Source organism: Echiichthys vipera, assembly GCF_963691815.1.
Source record: "Echiichthys vipera genome assembly, chromosome: 8".
NCBI lineage: Eukaryota > Metazoa > Chordata > Actinopteri > Perciformes > Trachinidae > Echiichthys > Echiichthys vipera.
The window spans coordinates 28,757,052-28,778,072 of NC_139833.1; the positions used below are offsets into that span (position 1 = coordinate 28,757,052).

Sequence of the window (21,021 nt, forward strand, 5' to 3'; positions counted from 1 at the left end):
TGTAACACTGTTTTCACAGTCGTTTCTCAGTGATTTGTGCCCACTGTGTCAGTTGAACCATATGCAGTTTGCTAACTGAGGGCGTCCAAAACAGTGAAGATTAAGGATATGCAGTGGGGGTGAAGAATAGTCACTGGTGGGTGTTTTGTGTGGACACGGGTCAACAATTGGAGGCCGGCTTCCTCATGGGGCTCAGATTGTTTTGGGGTCATAATGTGGAAAGCAGCCTTTGCTCCTGCAGGCCCCCGCAGCCTTTCCACAGTCCCTGGGATGTTGTTTTGTGTCGGGCTGCAGGTCAGCGGTGATGCTGTTTCAAGCCATCAGGTTGTTTGCATTACCCTCTCTGTTCTCGCCAAACTCTCTTCCAAGAGGAGCCAGACTTGGCAGCTCAATGCTTTGTGACCCTCCTCTCATCTAGAAAATTGGGCGACTGCTATTCAAGCATCAATATGTGGAGAAATATTGCATTCTCAACCAGAGGAAGCCTATTTGTATTCCAGACATATTGTTTGGGGGTATGGCCGTGGAAGATTATGGAGTACTTTAACTCATTTGAAAAAATATATTTCCATCTTCCATTGCCAGTATTTCCACTTATATGGTCAGCTGTAAAACGTAAACACCACAAATCATCAAGCTTAAAGGAGTTAGCTCAAAATATTGGATGAATGGTTGAAAGAGATAGCTTAAAATAATAAATAAACGGTTCGAGCGGTTAGCTAAAAGTGAAATAGCTAAAAAGATAAGGGATGGATGATTGAAAGAGTAAGAAAAAGTATATCAAGTAGTTCGCTAAAATGAATGGATTAACAGTTGAAATGGTTAGCTAAAAGTCATGTTTGAACCATAGACTGTATAATGATGCCTGTTCTCTCAACGTGATGCAATCATACTCGCCTCTGGGAGTAGCCATCTTGTCAAACTTTAATTCCATTCATTTCCTCTTACCAAAGAAGGGCGTTGATGTGACTTTGGGGGGAGGGAGATGTCCATCTTGGTGAAATATACTGAATTAGCAACATTAGCATCACAACCATTAGTTAAGGGGTTTGACTGTTGGGAGTTGGGACTGGTTTTGTTCAAAAGTGCAGAATTCTATCTTTATGGCTTATTGTTGTTGAAACGCTAGCTTGTTGTTGTTGTTGCCATAGCTACAGTAAACATTCAGGTAACGTTAGTGAGAGAGTACCATTGTTATCATTATATAAATAAAATGCAGTACATCAACCCATAATACTTTATTGATATACTAAGAGCTATAATTAACGTAAGATAAAAGGCCACAGAAGCTGTATCGTTTAGCCCATATTAGCTTATATAAGCTTAGCTATAATCTTCCAAACAACAATAAGACATGAAATCCGGCATTTCTAAACCAAACCTAGTACAAATAGCAACAGTCACACCCATTAGAAGAACCGTTACCGATGTGTTATGATAAGTTATTTTGTCAAAGTTGGACAGCTGACGGATACTGTACGTCACTGTATCACCTGTGGCAGTTCGCTGGTCCCTATCCGGACACATCCTGTCTGGTGCAGTTTCCCATCTTTTCTTGGCGCTTTTAGAATTAATTTACACACTTCTAAGAATCTACAAGTGATATTTCACATTTGTACATGGACATTTATATGTCTAATTAATAAAGAAACTGATTTTGATGAGAGAAAGCAGTAAGAGCGTTTGGGTGAGGCTCAGCCTTAGCGGCTCAGGTGGTGGTTTACATTAAAAATGGAAATGAGGAAGACTTTACAGTGTATTTTGGAGCTGTTAGAGCACGTCATTTGTTATGAAGGACTGAAGTATGATCCTGAATGTGTTTACGGTGAGAAGATCAGGGCGTCCAAGTATGGCCAAGGGTAGCACATGGCTAACCTTAATTCACAGATGTCACCTTTGAACGTCTACTGTAAACACAAAGCTAAATCAGGCTGTTAAAACAATATATGGTTACAAAAGTAAGAAGTTACAACATTACACGATCATTCATATTTGTAGGTTAAACAGAAGGTTTGATAGATTTTAAAAACTGTCCGACTGGTCACATTAATTCGTTACATTGTGATGTTCTAAGATACTCAAGCAATCCAACACTAATAAATAAACTGAACACAACCATAAAGACACACTACTATAATAGTAAATGTAATGCTTAGTTGACATCACACACAGATAAAATAACATCAGGACATGGTGGCTAATTAGCATTTCTTAAACTTTGACAAAATAACTTATAACACTTTGGTAACAGTTCTTCTAACCGGTGTGACTGTTGCTATTTGTACTAGGTTTTGTTCAGAAATGCTGGATTTCATGTTTTATTGTTGTTTGGAAGATTAAAGCTAAGCTAATATGGGCTAAACGATACAGCTCCTGTGGCCTTTTATCTAACGTTAATTAAAGCTCTTAGTATATCAATAAAGTATTATGGGTTGTCTTTCTGTATTTTGACCATATAATAATAATGTTGGTACTCTGTCACTAACGTTACCTGAATGTTTACCGTAGCTATGGCAACAACAACAACAACAGGCTAGCGTTTCAACAACAATAAGCCATAAAGAAAGAATTAGGCACTTTTGAAAAAAACCAGTCACAAGTGACACGTGTTGTCACAAGTTCGAATATCAAAGAAGAAGCAAAAATACACAGCACTGTCCTCACAGCTGCTTTACTGGGGACATTTTAGTTTTTGTTATCATAACTCCAAACGAAAATCAAATAAAACGCCTTATAATTCAATTTTGATTTTGGTATTTTAAAACGAAAATCAAATAATCACTTATTATTTATTTTTTTTAATATCCGTTTGTGAATTGAAAATCCAATAACCAAAAGATACACTGACCAAGCTAGCCTAACAGAACATGCTACTAGATTAACAGGAGCAGGAGTTGAGTTATTCTGGGACCGGGAGGGAACGGGAGTCATTTTTGAAATTTCCCATGTCTCTAGTAGGGATTACACTGGCTTCGCGAGTTGAAGGCAGCCAGCATTTGTGATATTTGATTTAAACTGATATTTAACATAGTACTCTGCCCATAGACTGTAAAGCACCGACCCCCACGACCCGAATCCTCCTGCTGCTCCAGATTAGTGCGGCTATTTAATTAGCATAATAGAGCTAACACGTTGTGTTCCTAAACCATCAACATTCAAAGAGCAAACCATCTTGTCACTTTTGGAAACACCACCAAACGAATGACCGCAGTCAAGGTCGAGATGACGGAGTTAGCATGCTAATCCTCACAACTAGCCTCAGAGGCTAGCTGTCACTCATGGACTCAGGACATGGCCCTAATTATTCCTAAACTTAAACCTCCAATAAAGTAAAAGATAATTATAATAATAATAATTAATTTACCTAATTTAAAGCTGTAATCTTGAAGATTTCCATTTAAATAGATGTCAATATCTTTCGATAACGAGGTTACTAAAGGGTGATTAAGTCTACGGTCGACGGATAGAAGTTTTGCAATCAGCTGTATTTCAGCATACAAGCTGGGTATCTGTGGTGACATTCCCAGAAAGAAATGTTGTATCACAGTCTTTAAGGGTCTCTCTTTAAGGGTCTCTTTTTTAAGATTAGTCTTTCTCTCTGTCTAATACACACACACACACACACACACACACACAAACACACACACACACATGACAGCTTCTGTGTACTGTCAATGATCCATTAAGTAATTTTTCACCATTTCATAATTCTTGCTCTGAAAAGATTATGTTATCAGAAAGTGATAATGGATTTATAACAGCATAACTCCTGACATACATCATGAGATACTGTAGATTGGCTCTTTGCTGCTCTGGGTACTGTAGATACATGATGGTGTGTGTGTGTGTGTGTGTGTGTGTGTGTGTGTGTGTGTGTGTGTGTGTGTGTGTGTGTGTGTGTGTGTGTGTGTGTGTGTGTGTGTGTGTATGTGTGTGTGTGTGTGTGTGTTTGTGTGTGTGTGTGTGTGTGTGTGTGTGTGTGTGTGTGTGCGTGTGTGTGTGTGTGTGTGTGTGTGTGTGTGTGTCTGACTGTTCAAAGGCTTAATAGGCACTCCAGCAGCTATTTCATTGTACTGTCAGGGTCAAGGGTCACAAGGTCAACAGCTTCTCTGTAAACACAGAATGGCTGAAGAAGATGAGGACTGGAGGAGGGGAGGAATAAAGGTACGCTGAACCTGAGGTTTTTGGTAACCTTTATGTTGACAGAGATTAGGCATTACTGCCAGTTTGCCTGTCTGCTTTGATCCATCTCATCAAGTTGTTTTTCAACGGTCTTGTTGTGAGGTCAACCTTTCAGCCATAAAATGACTCATATTTCTGTTGCTGGCAGCGGCTCAGGTCCTCTCAGCTTCAGGTAAACACACATAGCAGGCTACACTTTCTGCCCTCTCTCACACACACAAGTGTATGAAGAGAAAGTTTGTCCGGCTTCCCACAGTCCATTACATCTGTGCGGACATTTTTAGACTATTTAAATGAGCTCTTATCCAGCACTGATGTGTAGGTGTGTAGCTGTTTGCAGATGTGCATCATCGTATTGCCACAAAAGTTTAAGGGTATTTAAAATGCCATTTGTCTGTGGCTGAGTGACCTTTATGTGACCTGCAGAGAACTCTTTGCACAGGGAGGATGCTGTCACTTGGTCAGTCAAGTTCTTTCTATTTCCCTTCCATCCCTTCTTCTCCTCTCTTTTCTCTCCCCTTTGTCTAATATAGGGATGCAACCATCTTTAATCAATTGGTTATTTCTTCAATTAGCTGATTAACCATTTAGTTGATTAAATGTCAGGAACTAGTGGAAAATGTCCATCCCAGGGTCCAAAGGGATTTCATTTTGTTGATAATATTCAGTTTATTATTATATATTAACAGAAAAAAGCAGAACATCCTGACATTGCTGAACAAAAGTGCCTTCAAATTGAAATTCTTGTACCGTAATACAAGGCAGTTGGACAGAAAAATAAATAAACTCTCAGCACTCATTCAGTGCCACTTTGTCTATGCATGCTCAGCACAGTACAGTGGCCTGACGGTGAAAATGAAAAATAAGATGCAGGTTATGCAAAACAACATCATCTGTTTCATACTGTCTAACTGTATAGACATCATGTTGGAATTAAATAGGGTGGAGTTTCTGCCTGTAAAGCTTAGGGTTTAAAAACTTAAACTCAATCATATGTTCAATATCATTAATGGGGAAGCCCCTAAGTACTTGGGCTCTTGGATTTTGATGATGCACACTGACTAGGGCCAGTGTTCATTCATGTAAGGTGCCATGTGTAGATAATGAGGCAAAAAAGTAAAGAGCTATATTATGGAATAGCCTAAAGGGGATACTTGGGGAAAATAGGCTCAAGACTGGGGCCTGGGTTATTTATTGCATTATAGCTCATGGGATTTTATCTGGTGTGGCTGTTGTTAGAAGGGCTGTATGTATTTGCATGTGTTGTATGTCCTGTCCTCTTCCATCAGGGACCATGTTGGGAAAAAAGTGTTCATCACTTTCTCATGTTATCCCTTGGATCCTTTTTTGCCTTTCTATATCCATAAATAAACCAAACCAAAAAAAGAAGAAGCTGGAATCAGAGAATTAATGGAGAAAAATTAAAATTCTGGCAAGGGTGTTTAAGACACTTTTTACTGTGTGTTGTATTATCAATAGAATCACTGGTAGAAATAATTAGACAAGGGCCAAAGATCAAAGTGTTCTATAGTTTAGGCAAAATCAATATACACTTCTTTACAGATGAGTGCTGTACTTGGAAAAATCCATATCACCTTTGCTCATTTTTATCTGAATATTCAGCGGTCTCGTGTTATAGAATTAATATGTTTGAAAAAATCTAATAATGGCATTAGACAGCATTAAAACACATGAATAACAACAAACATGTGGGTGACCAATATTAATTACTATATAAAAAAAGAAGCTTTCTGTACTTTTGTCACATCAAAATGCAAAGCACTACTAGCAGAGACAGCGGGATCTCTGGGATTTTGTCCCCCCCCAACGGGTAAAGGCAGATGGCTGCTCACCATAGAGCCTGGTCTGTCCGACGTTCCTGCCGCAGGAAGGTTTTCTTGTTTCCACTTTGCTGTTACCAATTTGCTGTTTCTGATGTTGCCATAATAACTTGCTGTTTGCTCGTGGAGGAATTGTTGGGTCTCTGTAGATCGAAGAATCTAGTCTAGACCTGTTCTATATGGAAAGTATCCTGAGATAACTTTTGTTATGATTTGACACTATGAATCAAATTGAATTGAATTGAACTTGCTACATGCACACGAAGCGATGAGCTATTCTGAACTTTCCAACTCTTACAACATGACAATAGCCTGCCAGAACTTCCTGTAATCCAAAAAAATGGATCAATGAGGCTGGTTCAGACCATGGTCAAAGGATGCTGTTACACCTGCAATTTTGGTTTGGATCAAGCAGAAAAGTCCAAAAAGCTGGACAAACCAGGTAGACGTGAAAGCACAGCCTCACAGAGCTTTTTTCTACCATGGTTACTGGTGTTAATAGGAAATCTATGCCCACAGCGGTTCTACATGGAATTACTCCCCGGGCGAGACATACCTACAATCCCCTGCTGTTACAGTTATGTTAATGATAACGAATATGCTACTGTCACTTACCAGGTGACGTTTTCATTAGCATCAGGCTCTGAACCGTAGGTGAGTCGTTTTCTGTAGTTTCTGTAATGTTAATGTTCATGTGCTGCAGCTGCAGTGTCACCTGTAGCGGCAGCAGCTTCAGGGGCAGGCTTACGAAAACACTGAAAGAGTTTTGAGATTGCTTTCATTTCATATCTCCTTGAGTCCTTCACATTTGATCATTTCAAACTTGCGCAGAGAATGACCGCCGACCAAGCAACTGTGTTGTTGTTCCTTGGTAGGTGACGTCAGAGCCAGGTCACAGGCCACGGAAAAGTCAATGCTGCACAACACAGACGGGGAGAATTTATGAAAGAAAGTGAGTTCTGTCACAAAATGATTTTGTTATGTATCTTCGCACTTTTGTAAGTGGGTATACAGAAATCCTTTACCATTCCTAGTGGGTATACAGCATATACCTACGTATGACGTTAACTACACCACTGGATCTCCTAACCCCCTCTTGTCTGTTCCATTTTGGAGACCCAGAGGTGACCTGTCCCCACCTGTTCCCCACGCACACCCCTCATCTTTCCCCTTCCGCAGCTGCAGGAGGCGCCAATTTGTCAATTCCCCACACAGTGATATGACAGATAGATAATAGAAAACCACTTTGTCTGGCCTAGATGATTTTTTAAAGTGCTTGTGCTGCCCCCCACGGGTCATGAAAAAAAGCTGCCCGGTCTGTCTGTGACCAAAACCGCTACTATATGCCGACATTGTTACCTTCCTCATCCCGGACTTATCAAAGCATTTCTTATGTGACACTTTCATGTCTTTATTTTGTTCTTACTTTTAACAATGTGTCATACTGCTGGTGTTTGACATTTCTCCACTGTTTTCTTCCACAAGCATTCACCTGGGATTGGCTTTTTGTTATATAAGTAGATTCTTACAAATATGTATATATGTTTTTAGTGTCACTGGCACATGGAGGAAGTGTTGCCCTCCATACTAAAACCAGATGGGTGTGTTTGGTAGGAAAGGCGCCGCAGCTGGACCCCACGCATAGGGATGATCTCTTTATCCAGGGATTGTACTGGAAGGAAGGACGTTAATGGAAAGAGGGACTTCTTAGAGGAGTGGGAGGGGATGATACTAAGATAAATGAATATTTGGGGAGCCTCAAGGGTCCAAAGCAAACTCCCTGCAGAGGCTCTGGGCTCAACAGTAAAGTCCCAGGTGCCATCAGTATTCAATAAAGTCTCGGTCAGAAGCAACAAAGTCAGTAAAGGCTTGGCAGCTTAGCTTCAAACAGCCTCTTAGATAGAGCTTGAAGCTGTTTTCCCCTCAAATGTTAGATCATATATTTTTTTTTAAGTAGAAAGTATTTATGAGTTATTTGAGTTATTGTGTTGCCATTGGTATTGCCAAGATTTTAAGATACATTTTACTTTATTAGAGTCAAGCATGACATGAGTGAGAAAGTGGAAAATAATTGTCCAGGGAATCCTGTGATACTTTTTGGATATGCAAAAATGTCTCCTCTCTTTCTCCTGTCTCTTCCTTTTGCTAACTGAAGTATTTCCATTTGTTCTTCTGTGGTCCAGGGGGCTGTTCATCACTATTCATGACAGAGGCCACATTTCTACACTGCTCCAGAACTGGCCAGAAAAGGATGTCAGGGTAAATTATATCATTCAAACTGTGGCATGAAGTGTTACATTAGTATCTGATGATATTCATGTTTTTTGACCACTTCCATATTACAAAAACAGTGAAACATAGTATTATTCCGTGTGACTGCATCTATAAAGCAGAATATAATAATGTGTGTAGACAAAAATGCAAACACCTGAATTTTTTGGATGGAGTATCTCATGGGCCAAAGGACATAGATATGAAAATATCCATTTGTGCTTATATCTTATTGGTCTATTCATGTGTAGAGGAAATGACACCAGACAAAAAACTATATTCAAGGATCTTGTTTTGTGACTACTCTTGAATGCAGGAATAGTATTAAATGAATTTGTAATGTTCAATTTGAGTTAGATTTAACAAACATTCGACTATCCATACCATACAATTTAAACTTCAGATCTCATTTAACATTATAATTCTATGATTTCCAAGTTTTCACAGCTCTTGGTTGATAACATATGAAGTGCTCAACCACTTCAATAAAGTGACTTGAATACTGGGTTAGGATTAGGATTTGGGGTTGAGTGCCTTAAAGCTTTACCTAAGTCAATAATTCAGTTTAGTGCATAGTTCAGTGCATAAATAACCGTAGTGGCAGCTCTTTACTTTCTATCTTTATGTAAACCCAGACGCACATGCCATGGTAGCCATTATTCCCATAACGCAAATGCTTTCAGAAAATATAAACTTTGCAGTCCTCCGAAAATTATGATAATAGTAAGGAAATGAGAACTTTAATATAATCCTTAAAGTGTTATTATGGCGCAAAATAAAAAACGAAGCACCAATGGGCTCCTGCCTTTGGGATTGACTTTGGTAATCCACTTGAATGGACTTTACTATGAGAGGAGGTGGTACAGGGGCCAGTAGGTAAGTCTTAAAACACTCTTTTAATAAACTCTGGGTTCACTAACTGCGTTGTTGGTGCTTTGTTTTCTGTGTAGGGACTCTTCTCATGCTGCTGCAGAGGTTTGGTGTTATTTTGAGCAGTATTAGTGGTTAAAAAATATGTTTTAATGCTTTTACCGTACTCCCGAGCTAATCAGTGTCCGCCTTTTAGCGTCTCACCGGGATATCTCCATTAATTGTTGTTACATGAAAAAAACTGTCTCGATGGTTTATTTGATGTATGTAAGTGTGGAAAAAGACCATGGGATGATTTTGCGCTGGACTTAAACTTTAATGACAGACACTTAAAATGATATGTAAAATATGATAAAAAGTACTAAAGGCTGTAATTTTGAAGTACTGAGGATACTTTTTAAACTCTCAGGGACTGAAGGTAGGTCAAATTCTCAGCAGATGAATACATGGTTGCCCAACACTTTACAGGTATGAATTAAACATGTTAGCTATATTGGTCTAATATTTCATAGGATTAAAAACACAATGTTTTCATTACTGAAACTGCAGTCATCTTACACCAGACTGTCTCAAACAATAATAAATGCAGTAAATCCAGTGACCCACTGGGGATCTGCAGATACTTTCGGTATTTGTTCTCTTGACCTTCTGTATTGGCCAATTTCCCAAAAGACCAAAATATTCCTTTTATCTTCTGCATAGAGCAACTATTTGCAAGTCATAATCTAGTCATATTTAGAATGACGAAACCATTAGGCATTCCTGGCATGTCAAATATACCTGCAGCCTCAGCCACCTGTTCCCAGCTGTCAACAACAGGGCATTTACCTCAGTGCTGACATGCCGTCGTCACTCATTGTTAGGGTGGTCTTATCGTAAACTCAGCTAATATGGACTACTTTTAACATTTCCATACAGAGAGTGCACACAGGAGCAAACATAATCATACACTGATAAGTCTTTGCAGCCTTTCTGTCACATATTAACAATTGATAGCTGGGGTATGGTCATTATAGATTTGAAAATGGGAAAACTAATGACACTCTTTAAATCCGTCTGGGGAAGAACCAGGTTGTAAAACTACTGTGCCAGAGTTATCTGCGTCATACAGATGGTGGAAAAAGAAAAACACTGAGAAATAGAAAAATCAAATTAAACACTTCTGCTAGTGTTAGGAAGTGTTACACAACTGATCTGTTTCATGCTGTGGAATCAACCCTGAGGAAGTTATTTATTGCATGATGAGTAAAGTTACAAGTGAATGGAGAGCCAACAGGTTGCAGGAGGGCCTGGCTTACACTCAGGAAAGAAACATGTTTCTGGGTAGCAGGCTGGACTTGTTTTGGTAAAGATTATTTGAGTTCATGAGACTTGGAGACAGAACTGCTGCATCACTTAACTTCTTGTGAATCTGTGAATAAATGGGACATGAAATCTGATATAATATCCTACACATAGCTGCATTATATATTTACTTTTGTGCTGTCTTTTGCTTGTCCCGCCCTGACTGTCATTACCCCTTTCTTGTTTTTGTTTTTTATTTTCATGTCAATGTAAGCGACTTTGGGTCTTTGAAAAGTGCTATATAAATAAATAAATAATTATATTATTTAAATTGATGAGATTGATGAGGCTACCGTAGTACTGTACTGTTCATGGCTGACTGTTATGTTGATTGACAGGCGGTGTGTGTGACAGACGGAGAGAGGATCCTGGGGCTGGGTGACCTGGGCTGCTGTGGCATGGGCATCCCAGTGGGCAAGTTGGCCCTCTACACAGCCTGTGGAGGCGTGCCGCCACAGCAATGCCTGCCGATCATGCTGGATGTGGGCACAGACAATGAGGTAAGAGCTGAGGTCTAAATTATCAATATAATTGTCAATATAATTGACAGGCTAATAACAGAAATATAAGCAACTTGTTGTTATTTCTACATTACACCCATCAGAGGTCGAACGTAACATTTATTCATGAATGTAGCCAACTTGAGTATTACAGTTACATTTTTAGTGCACACAAAAGGTACAATATCCACATTGTGAAATAGATCTGTGACCTTAGTGAGACTAACCTGGTTAAATAAAGGCTAAATAAAAAATAAATGTATCAATTGTTACAGAAAGTCATGCTACCATCTCTATCGTTGGCACACAAGTGTTTTTAGCTAAATGCTAGCATGCTCACGAAGACAACTAAGATACTGATACTTTAATGTGCACTATACCATATTCATAATCTTAATTAAACATGTTAGCATGCTAACATTTGGAAATTAGCACAAAGTACAGTTGAAACGAACAAGATCTTACATGTTTAGAAGTGAGCTTAAAATGTGCTGGTAATCAGATTTTGTTTCCAGTCATTATCCAGTCTCTAAACTAAGCTTGGCTACCCAGCTCCTGGCTGTAGCTTCATATTTACTGTACAAACATATTAGGGGTGTCAATTAGAGTTTAATCCTGGGAAACGGGATTCCAGGGAATACACAATACATCCATACGTGCCTGTTTCCTAAGAAATATATAAAAAAACAGGAAAATCTAGTCTCATCTAGGTTTAAACCAAACAGGCTCATGCGTATGACATATACAGTACATATCACTACAGAAATATGTAAGTCCTTTATGCAAGTCCTTAGCGTAGCTGCAAGAAGCTCTGGCGGCCGTATTGCAGGTAATCACGATTGAGCTCTGGTGGAATCCAAGTTGACATGCACCCGCACCCTCCTACACTAACAGTCTATGGAATCCATTTCAGCTTAATAAAAATACTTTGAAAATGCCAAATTACTTGGTTACTTACTTACTTAACAAATTGAATTTGTTTATACAATAAAAACTGGTCAAATATCCCTACCTTGAGTCAATGAACTTAGCATGTCATATTCCTCACAGCTATAGCAGAGTTCAAGCTTAATGCAAAGTTAGTGTTATGTCCATTCCAATGTTGACATAAACAGCAACTGTATGTCTGTTATTTATGTAGTATTTTTCTACTTCTATTCAGAAACCACAGACATTTCCAGATTAGCACATCTTTTCTATCATTTAGCCATGTAAATACAGTAAAACTGTAAAGGGGAGATTTTTTTTCTTTTCTTTTTTTTGCTCACCTATACACAGAGATAATAGCCAGCTTCAGAGCAGCAGTAGCTGAGGGAGTGTCTCGCTCAACTCAGGGTGTATAACATTAAATTACATGAAACTCTAATCATCCTTGTGAAGAAATTAGGTTATATTATATTTATATCCCCAAGGAGTAAAGATCAAGAGTCCTTGGTCTTCCCATTCACCTCTTAACTCTACTGCCCCAGACCTTTAAACTCATAAACTCAACAAATGAATATGCCATGACTACATGATGGCGTATGCCAGTAGGGAAATGCCCCTTACCCACCATAGCCAGGTAGGTCTTGCCTCAAAAATCAGCCAAGAGAAAGAAAACAAATCTCACACTTCACAACCAGGAAACACCCTTTATAGAAGTGAGGTAAGCAGCTCCATTGATGGATGCCAGCTGGGAAAACACCTCTCCTCTCTGGCAGCCTGTGAGCGTAGCAGCCAACAGAGCTTGAGTTACCCACCTATGGTTGCTGTTCCCCATGGCAGCGTCCCTGAAAGATGATTCAAACGCAGGGCAGGGCAGCACGTGTCTGTAGCCTTAAACAGACTAAGAATAGTCTGTGTTCATGTCTATATATACACAACTCTCAGCCTCAGGCGTGGCAGCCTCAGGGGCCTGTGTGCCCGACACAGCTGAGCTCAGCCTGTCAGAAGCTGTCCTTTATCATCTTCCAAGACAGCCTTCACATGAATCAGTGCCTGGAGTTCAGTCTCAATCCAAGCGCATGTCTCCAGTGGATTAAGGATAAGAGATGATGCTGAGGATGAATGAGTGTGCAAATAAAATGAAACAAGAAATGGAATTAGCACAGAGTACATGGAAGAGTTGTTAGACTGGACAGAGACCAAGAACAGGAGAAAGCCACTTTCATCCAGGCGATAGCGTGCTAGATGGCCTGAGGTCCCTTTGTGGCAGCACTTACCCAATACACACTTCATCAAAGTACCCCGGGTCACAGCTGAAATCCCTTTCATTTAAGCAGCAGAAACACTGCAGTATTCCCAGAAAGCCTATAAAATATATGACATTGCTACTTTAGTCCTCTCAGAGCCATTTGAACTGGATCAAGAAAGCAAAAATGTCTCTCATCCTGCCAAGTCCTCCACCTCGGCTCTTTATCTTTATAGACTTGTAGTATGCAGCTCTACCTTTTGACCTCTTCCTTTACTGGCATCTCTATGGTCTATGCTCTAAGTTTCCACATTGAGTCTACTACTCAGGTTGAATGGTTCTGGTTTCTGGTTATACTACCGTCTGCCACACTTTTAGACATTTATGGGCATGACAACACAACTTTATCAAGCTATCTCATAATTTGATTTATTCCAGTTGCCTCAATCTTCTTTGTTGAGTGTACAGGTATGTATGTCAGCGAGCACTGATGCAGAGCTCATAGAGTCTGTTGCAGTTTAGGTAGTGCTGTTGGATTCAACCACAGCAACTTCCAATAGGCCTGTGAATATTCTCATTTTTCACAAAATATAAGTTATTGTTGAAGTGCCTTGGTTATTTTAAAAAAAAACATGCTAGTACAGCAGTGGTATAGCCACAGATGATATTCTATCAAATGATGAACAATAAAAAAATAACAGTATTTCAGAATAAATTAAGAATTAATACTTTGTTTTCTAATTTTGATCTCCACTGTATTTAAAAGTACAGTATAAACGTGTACAGTATATATGCACAGGGACAAAGGATCTTGCGAGCACATACACACACATAGTATTGCTGCTTATGCAACTTTAAAAGAAATAGCTATAAAAAAAGATTTGGCTGTAGTCTGCCAGGCCCTGGCCGGCTTCTTCATTTTTCTATTATTCTAAACAGATGACAAGCTAAATGAGTTTTAATGGGATAAATAGGCAGCCCCCCCCCCCCACACACACTCTCTCTCTCTCTCTCTCTCTCTCTCTCTCTCTCTCTCTCTCTCTCTCTCTCTCTCTCTCTCACTCTCTCTCTCTCTCTCTATCTATCTATCTATCTATATCTCTCATGTGCAGTTCCTCTGGACTGGCTTGATATGGAAGGCAGGCTAGCTGACCCTCTGTACCCCGCCTCACTCTGTAGTCCTGAATGTGGAGAAGGCAGGCTATGATGTAGTGGTAGCTCTAGCTAATTATTAAAATGACTGTTATTATGGGATTATACTGTATTTGTCCTTGAGTGGATATGGGGATAGAGAGAGAGAGGTGAGCAGGCAGTCATCCAAACGGTTGTGCAGGCAGACCCCCTGATCAAGTCATACTTTGTTTTTTCTTCAAACAAATAGTCAAACTATTTTGGTAAATGCAATTTCTTGCTCTTTTCTCTAACTCTTTCCAACAGAAAATACTATAAAAACCAAATGTCTAAGTATTTATTAAATCTTTTATCAGATCACAAGGAGGCCTGTAAAATGTCTGTTTTAGACATTTAGAAAGTGAGCCACTGTGCAGTTGTTATTTTTTCTGCAAAGGAATGTGGTAAATGTATAATCTTGTGTGAGAACCAGCAATAAACTCTCACATGGACAGCTCTTATCTCGGTCTTACATACAGTTACATACAAGAAATGCCGATATATGTGCAGGGAAAGAGGCACAGAAACACACTGGGCATGAAGAAAAACAGTTTGCAGGGTGTCCAGTCTTCTGATCTTCCGTTCATCCCTGGGTCTGATGTCACCTGGAATAACCTCAACACACACACTCATGCTGAAATGAGAGTCAGTGATGTCATCCAGGACAATATGCTGCTTGTGCATCTGTTCTGGGTGGTCATATCCCCACTTGGTGTCCCTTTTACCTCAGACAGACCCAGGCTAATTCTTCATCTCAGGTCTCATTACACTGCTTCCTCATTAAAAGTCAACAGTCAAATATAACTTTATATTATTTTCTTGAAGTCCAACAGACATCAGTTTGGAAATTGCTGCAAGAGGGAAAATGGAGCTTCTGTGTTCTCTAGCAAGCATGAACCGTCAAGCCATACATGAGGACTAATCCCTTCTGAGAGAAAAGGGGCTGTACAACACAAAGGACAGTTTAGCCAATCAACGGTAGATAATCTGGAACAGAGAGACGGCGCAGGTCAACACTTCAGCACAGTGTCAACGAGGTTAGACACTGGAAATTTCACTCTGGACTATCAGAGTCACATATATTGCAGGTCCTTCTATTTTGCCTTATAAAGACAGTTTTGTCACAGCATGTAAATGGCATGTAATTCAACATTAGACACTATAGACAGAGCATTAGTTGCAGATGAAGCACCGTTTTTTTCTTTCTCCTTGCATGCTCTTGCATCATCTTGTGAAATGACCACCAAAAGATCTCTCGGATATCAATCCACATCTAAGCTGGATCACATGAAAATGTTTTGCTTGTTTTGGTTACTGTTGAACTTGGCCAACTCCTGCCTATTACTGTCTATTAGAAGCTTGCCAGGAAATGGCAAGTCAACTTCAAATAAATATTGCCTTATATAAACTTTTTGAGCTGTTCTTGGACATGGCAACTCTTGACCCTGTCATGGAAAGGCGGCTGCTGCGCTCATCTTAGTGGCACCCTCTAATTATCCATCTCCAGAAGTAAAGGTCGGCCTGTCCCAATGAGGCATGGCGATGTTCTGGAGCAGTTCCCCACCCCCTGGGATCGAAATCCGCTGAAAGGCAAAGTTTACAGAGTGTAGCAAATTTAGAGTCTATTTTAAAAAATCTAGGAATCGACAGCATGCTGTTTGCTGAGGTACACAGCAATGTTATATCAGGTGCAGCATGTCACTGGTCTGATAGAATGTGCCAATATCCCAAAAACAAAGTCTGTAAGAAATCTACTACTGCTCGTGGCATTTACGTCCACGTAATTCACAACAGTCACACACTCTTTCATTCTCTCTGTCTGTCTCACACAGCTTCCCATCACGTCTACTCCTAACTTTCTCCCTTCCCTGCTGCATCCCTCTCATTCTTTGAATTACTAAGGTGCAAAGTTCACTGTTACTGTTCTTTCATCTTCTTCCCACTGTTTGCCTTTTTCTGTTAAGCCTTCCCTATGGCTTCTACATGCCTGCCAACATTAGGTTGTGAAAAAGTATTCTGAAAATGGTAGTTTTGGTGCCTAAACCTAACTGACACCAAAAGCAACCATTAAAGTCCACTTCCGATCAGTCAACATCTTACGGCCGACTTTTGTTTGCCACTTCATAAGATATCATACACATTTTTGTGCAGATTTTTTTGTACAATATGATACAAACTTGTTGATGAGAATACAGTGACTGCATACCACTGACACCTCTCATTTCTTCCCTCTTCTCCTTCTGTCTTCCTTTCATTAATGTTATGTCCTCTCTTCTCACCCGACATTGTGTCCACTGCCTCCATGTATTTTTGCAGGCGCTGCTGAAGGACCCTCTCTACATTGGGCTTAGACATAAGAGAGTCCGAGGCCAGGCCTATGATGACCTGCTGGATGAATTTATGAAGGCTGTGTCAGACAGGTATGATCTTATTGACCTTCAATTAATCATTTGCCTTCTTCCTGTATGCAGTCTGCTATTGTCATTTTAATACAAACAGCACATGGTGCTCTTAAAAGAAGTATGTCAAGCAGGGATGTAGCCAAATGTGTGATTCAGGGGTCATGAACTTCAGTATAGTCTTTGAATTAAGCAATGTAATCTGCTTATGGGCTGAATGGCAACATGAGCTGATTGGAAAGTGATCAGGGAGTCTTGGTAACTATCAGTTCTACTGTTTTCAGAGAGCATAGTTAACCAACTATGAACTATGAACACTTGTATGATCATGACTTTTGGCAGCATAACATCATCTTTTTTTAAACCTTACACAATGATGTGACGTATTTATTAGTCCACAGAAACTCAGGGAATTGGATTCTTTCCAACGCATTCTCACTCCCTACTGACGCTTGGTCAGGAGCCCCTTGGCGTCATTTTTCAACATGCAGGGTTGTCCAAAAGACTTGAACACATGGTTAACGTTATGAATTCAAACAAAACTGCTTGGTTAGTTTAGGAAAACATCCTGGTTTTGGTTAAAATCACCTTATAGCATGGTTGGGTTATTATTGGATGAAATGGATAGCCGGCGCAGTCGCTCTGAGCGTCTAATATTACCTAATATTAGGTTTATGTGGGGGTTAGTTGAAAGCCTGGTGTGTTTCATACAGAAACTAGAGGGGGGCGATCACGCTGAGAGGTGTCCCTATACAGCTGCAGCCACTTCAAAAACACCTTGGTAAAATGTGTTGGGCAAAAAAAGTGTTGTGCGCCTATGGAGCATGCCTGTGTGCACAACCAGGTGATCAGCTGTGATTAATGGGGAAGAAAACACACACATGCAAAGACTCCTGTAATCTCGGCCACTTGAGAATTCTTTTTATGTGTATTAAAGCCGCTAGGAAAACATGAGGCACAGCAAAAGAGAGGAACACACGCCATCACATAGGAAAACAATGGTTTACTGTCAATGCGTGGCTAGTGATCATCAAAGGGTGTCTTGTACATCGGTATCAGACGCTGATGGGCATGACCAAGAACCAGTATTTAATGACCTGGTTTCGAAGCTCACAGGAATAGTGGGATAGTTTTTCTGTATTGACTCCAGTAGTCCCAGTCCAGGAAACATATTTCATTCTCCACAAGAACAGAGGATGCATAATTGAAACTAGTGATGTCATGTAGATATACTAAACCCTGTTTGGTTCAGCAGCAGCATCATAGTGAAGAGTAAGCTTTGGCTTTGACTTTGATGTACAGCACGACATTGAAGTGTTTAATATTCCATATTGATTCACACACTGATCTTACATTTTCCATCTTTTCTGAGCTGAAATGTGGGAGTCATGCTACTTCTCTCCGCCGCTTGTACCTTATGTGTTTTTTGCAGTCCTGTCCTTAATGAGACTTTTGTATACCTCTGACACATGCTGGCACACATATCTGTGTATCACTTTGTCCCTGTTTGCCATGAATCCATTACAGTGACACACACATGGGCCTGGTTAAGACACGTCCTATCTCAGAGAGTCCAAGTCCAGTAGGAGAAGCCGGGGTCTGGGCCCCCTCCAGCTGGCAACAGGAAGCCACGACTCTAATAACCGGGTGGCTTCTCAACTAAAGGGAACAGCGAAGCTTTTTCCCCAAAGGAGCCAGATTGGCGGAAAATGAGTAATTATGGGCTCAGAGATTGAATGAATGATTACAGCTCTGTAGTCTTTTAAGTAATATTCATGTTTAGTTTTCTAAGAAACTAAACGTGAACTAAAATACTCCCGATTGACTCATCATCGATAAGTAGCATAAATCAGGAGGGATTTTTTTAATCCACTATTTAAACGTGCTTCTCAGCTGAATGAGAATGGTTAGTGATGCAACAGAGTGTTTGATTTGAGGCCAGCCTCCATTCTCCAGCTCCTGTTGACTAATCAGCAGGTGTCGTCGACTGCTTTTGTCTTCAAGCAGAAACGAATTATCGCCTAAGCCCATTGCTCCTGCACACACCCATTACATAAGGCTCAGTGAAGGTTTCAAAGCTTTGAACTCTCTTTTTGTCAAGGAAACACTAACCTTTTTCATCACCCTTAATCCCCAATGTTTTTCTGCTGGTGTGTGCTTATTTTTTAGATTTCTCACTGCATAAAGCTCATGAGAGGAAACACGGAGGAATGTGCTGGAAGTGAACAGTCATTAACAGACTGTTAAGTCATTAAGAGAGACGTTACACAGCCATAGCACGTTAGCTCTTTTATTTTAAACACAGACCACTGTCTACTATATAGCAAATGTGCTTTTAGGAATATGACTATTTTTTTTTTTAAGATAATTTTTTGGCAGTTTTTCAAGCCTTGATTATATAGGAAAGACAGGAAATGGGGTGGGGGGGCATGCAGCAAAGGGCACAGGTCAGAGTCGAACCCCATTTAAAAAATTGAATTCTAATATATTATTAATTTTTTAACAGAAACACAAACCCATATTTTTGATAAGATGCCTTTAGCTATTGACGATTTCTCCATATTATTATTATTATTATGATTATTATATTTTTTATTATTATTATTATTGTTATAATAGTAGTATTGTTGTAATTTAGAAAGTGCTAGTTATCAAAGGTTCTCATTTTAGACTAAAACAAATTGATATGAATACTTACAAAAGTCTGTCACTAGTGAATATTTAAGTTTCAGTTTTATCCAGTTGATCCAATTATCAATAGTTTTATCTCTATCTTAATGATGCAAGCTACTATAAAGCCTTTACGTATAACAACATATTGAAAATGCCATTTAAAAAACATTTGACCTTTAGTAAAGCTCTAAATTACAGTGACTCAAAGTAAATACTACAGGGACAAGACAGACAACAAGAGGGAGAGTGTGAATTAGCATTCATTTCCATTCAGTGTGCACACGTTTAGTTATTGTGACGTTACCAGGCAACTAGCAGAAGTCACTTCACCTGCCCAAAAAATAGTCCACCTCTTCCTCCCTGTAAAACCATAATGTGTCATTGTTGCAATAGAGGTGCTGGTAGGTAGATTTTTTTCAATTCAATTCAATTCGATTCAATTTTATTTATAGTGTCGAATCATAACAAAAGTTATCTCAGGACACTTTACAGAGTAGGTAAAGACCACACTCAATGACTTATTTATGATTTACATAGACCCAACAATTCCTCTGTAGAGTACGGTGGCAACGAAAACCTTCCCTATAACAGGCAGGAACGTCAGACAGACCCAGCTCTGTGGAGGACGGCCATCTGTCTGCACCGGTTGGGGAGGAAGAAAAGGAGAGAGAAAGAGAGAAAAGACACACAGATGGACAGAGAGAGACAGGCACACTTCCAGAGATGCAAGCAAAGCCTAACAGTAACTATGATAATATCTATAGTAATGTGAATATGACGTAAATGTTAAGACAGTTAATACAACAGAATAGTAGAAACAAGCACAGCTAAGGTGACAGAATATGAAAATGATAATTATGGTGGCAAACATGATCAATGATGAGTAGTGGCAATAGCAGCTACGATACAGCTACAAATTTTATAGTTTATTAAACTAGTGATAGTATATATGAGTAACAGTGATAATAGCAGCAGGAAGCGTCATGTAGGACCGCGGCAGGAGGCACCACCACGATCAGCAGAGACCCTTTTCAGGCAGGCTAGATGTTTCCCCCCGTTTCTAGTGTTTGAGCTAAGCTTAGCTATCCATCTACTGGCAGTAGTTCTCTATTAGGCTATTTGTCAAACTCTTGGTGAGAAAGTGAACATTTTTCCCAAAATATTTAATTCTAAAACAAAAGTATGAACTAGAGATCGACCAATATGGATTTTTTAAGAGCCGAGCCAAACTCCGATTTTTTTTTCATCCACCTTAGCCGAAGACTGCTACAGGCAGATATTAGGAGCCGATACTTATTTTGCTCTCTCAATTTACATCATAAAAATTACACAATGATGATAAAAAAAATGTTACGAGTCTCAATTTATAAAAGGAATGTTCATTGAACTTAAAAAAGGCGTCGCTAGCAACACAGAGCTAACTTTCTGTAAATAACGCCGGGAAAAAACTATCGGCGAACGCAGCAGCCTGCATCAGCTGATACGATACAGGTATAAAGCACAAATATCGACTGATGTATCGGTCTATCGCTAGTATGAACCCAGTTTTAGACCTTGATAAAATATATCTTTTTATGTCAGAAATGATTTGACAGTGTTTG

At 39.6% G+C, this 21,021-nt stretch overlaps 1 protein-coding gene across 1 annotated transcript in view; it reads left to right on the top strand.

Annotated features, from left to right (window-relative positions):
• The window catches only part of me1 (malic enzyme 1, NADP(+)-dependent, cytosolic), a 100,924-nt gene that overhangs the window by 66,763 nt on the left and 13,140 nt on the right, over nt 1-21,021 (top strand). Inside the window, exons 4-6 of the mRNA XM_083917553.1 lie at nt 8,207-8,282; nt 10,847-11,008; nt 16,665-16,768. Coding sequence (XP_083773679.1) covers nt 8,207-8,282; nt 10,847-11,008; nt 16,665-16,768 — 342 coding nt within the window. The remainder of the gene's footprint in view (nt 1-8,206; nt 8,283-10,846; nt 11,009-16,664; nt 16,769-21,021) is intronic.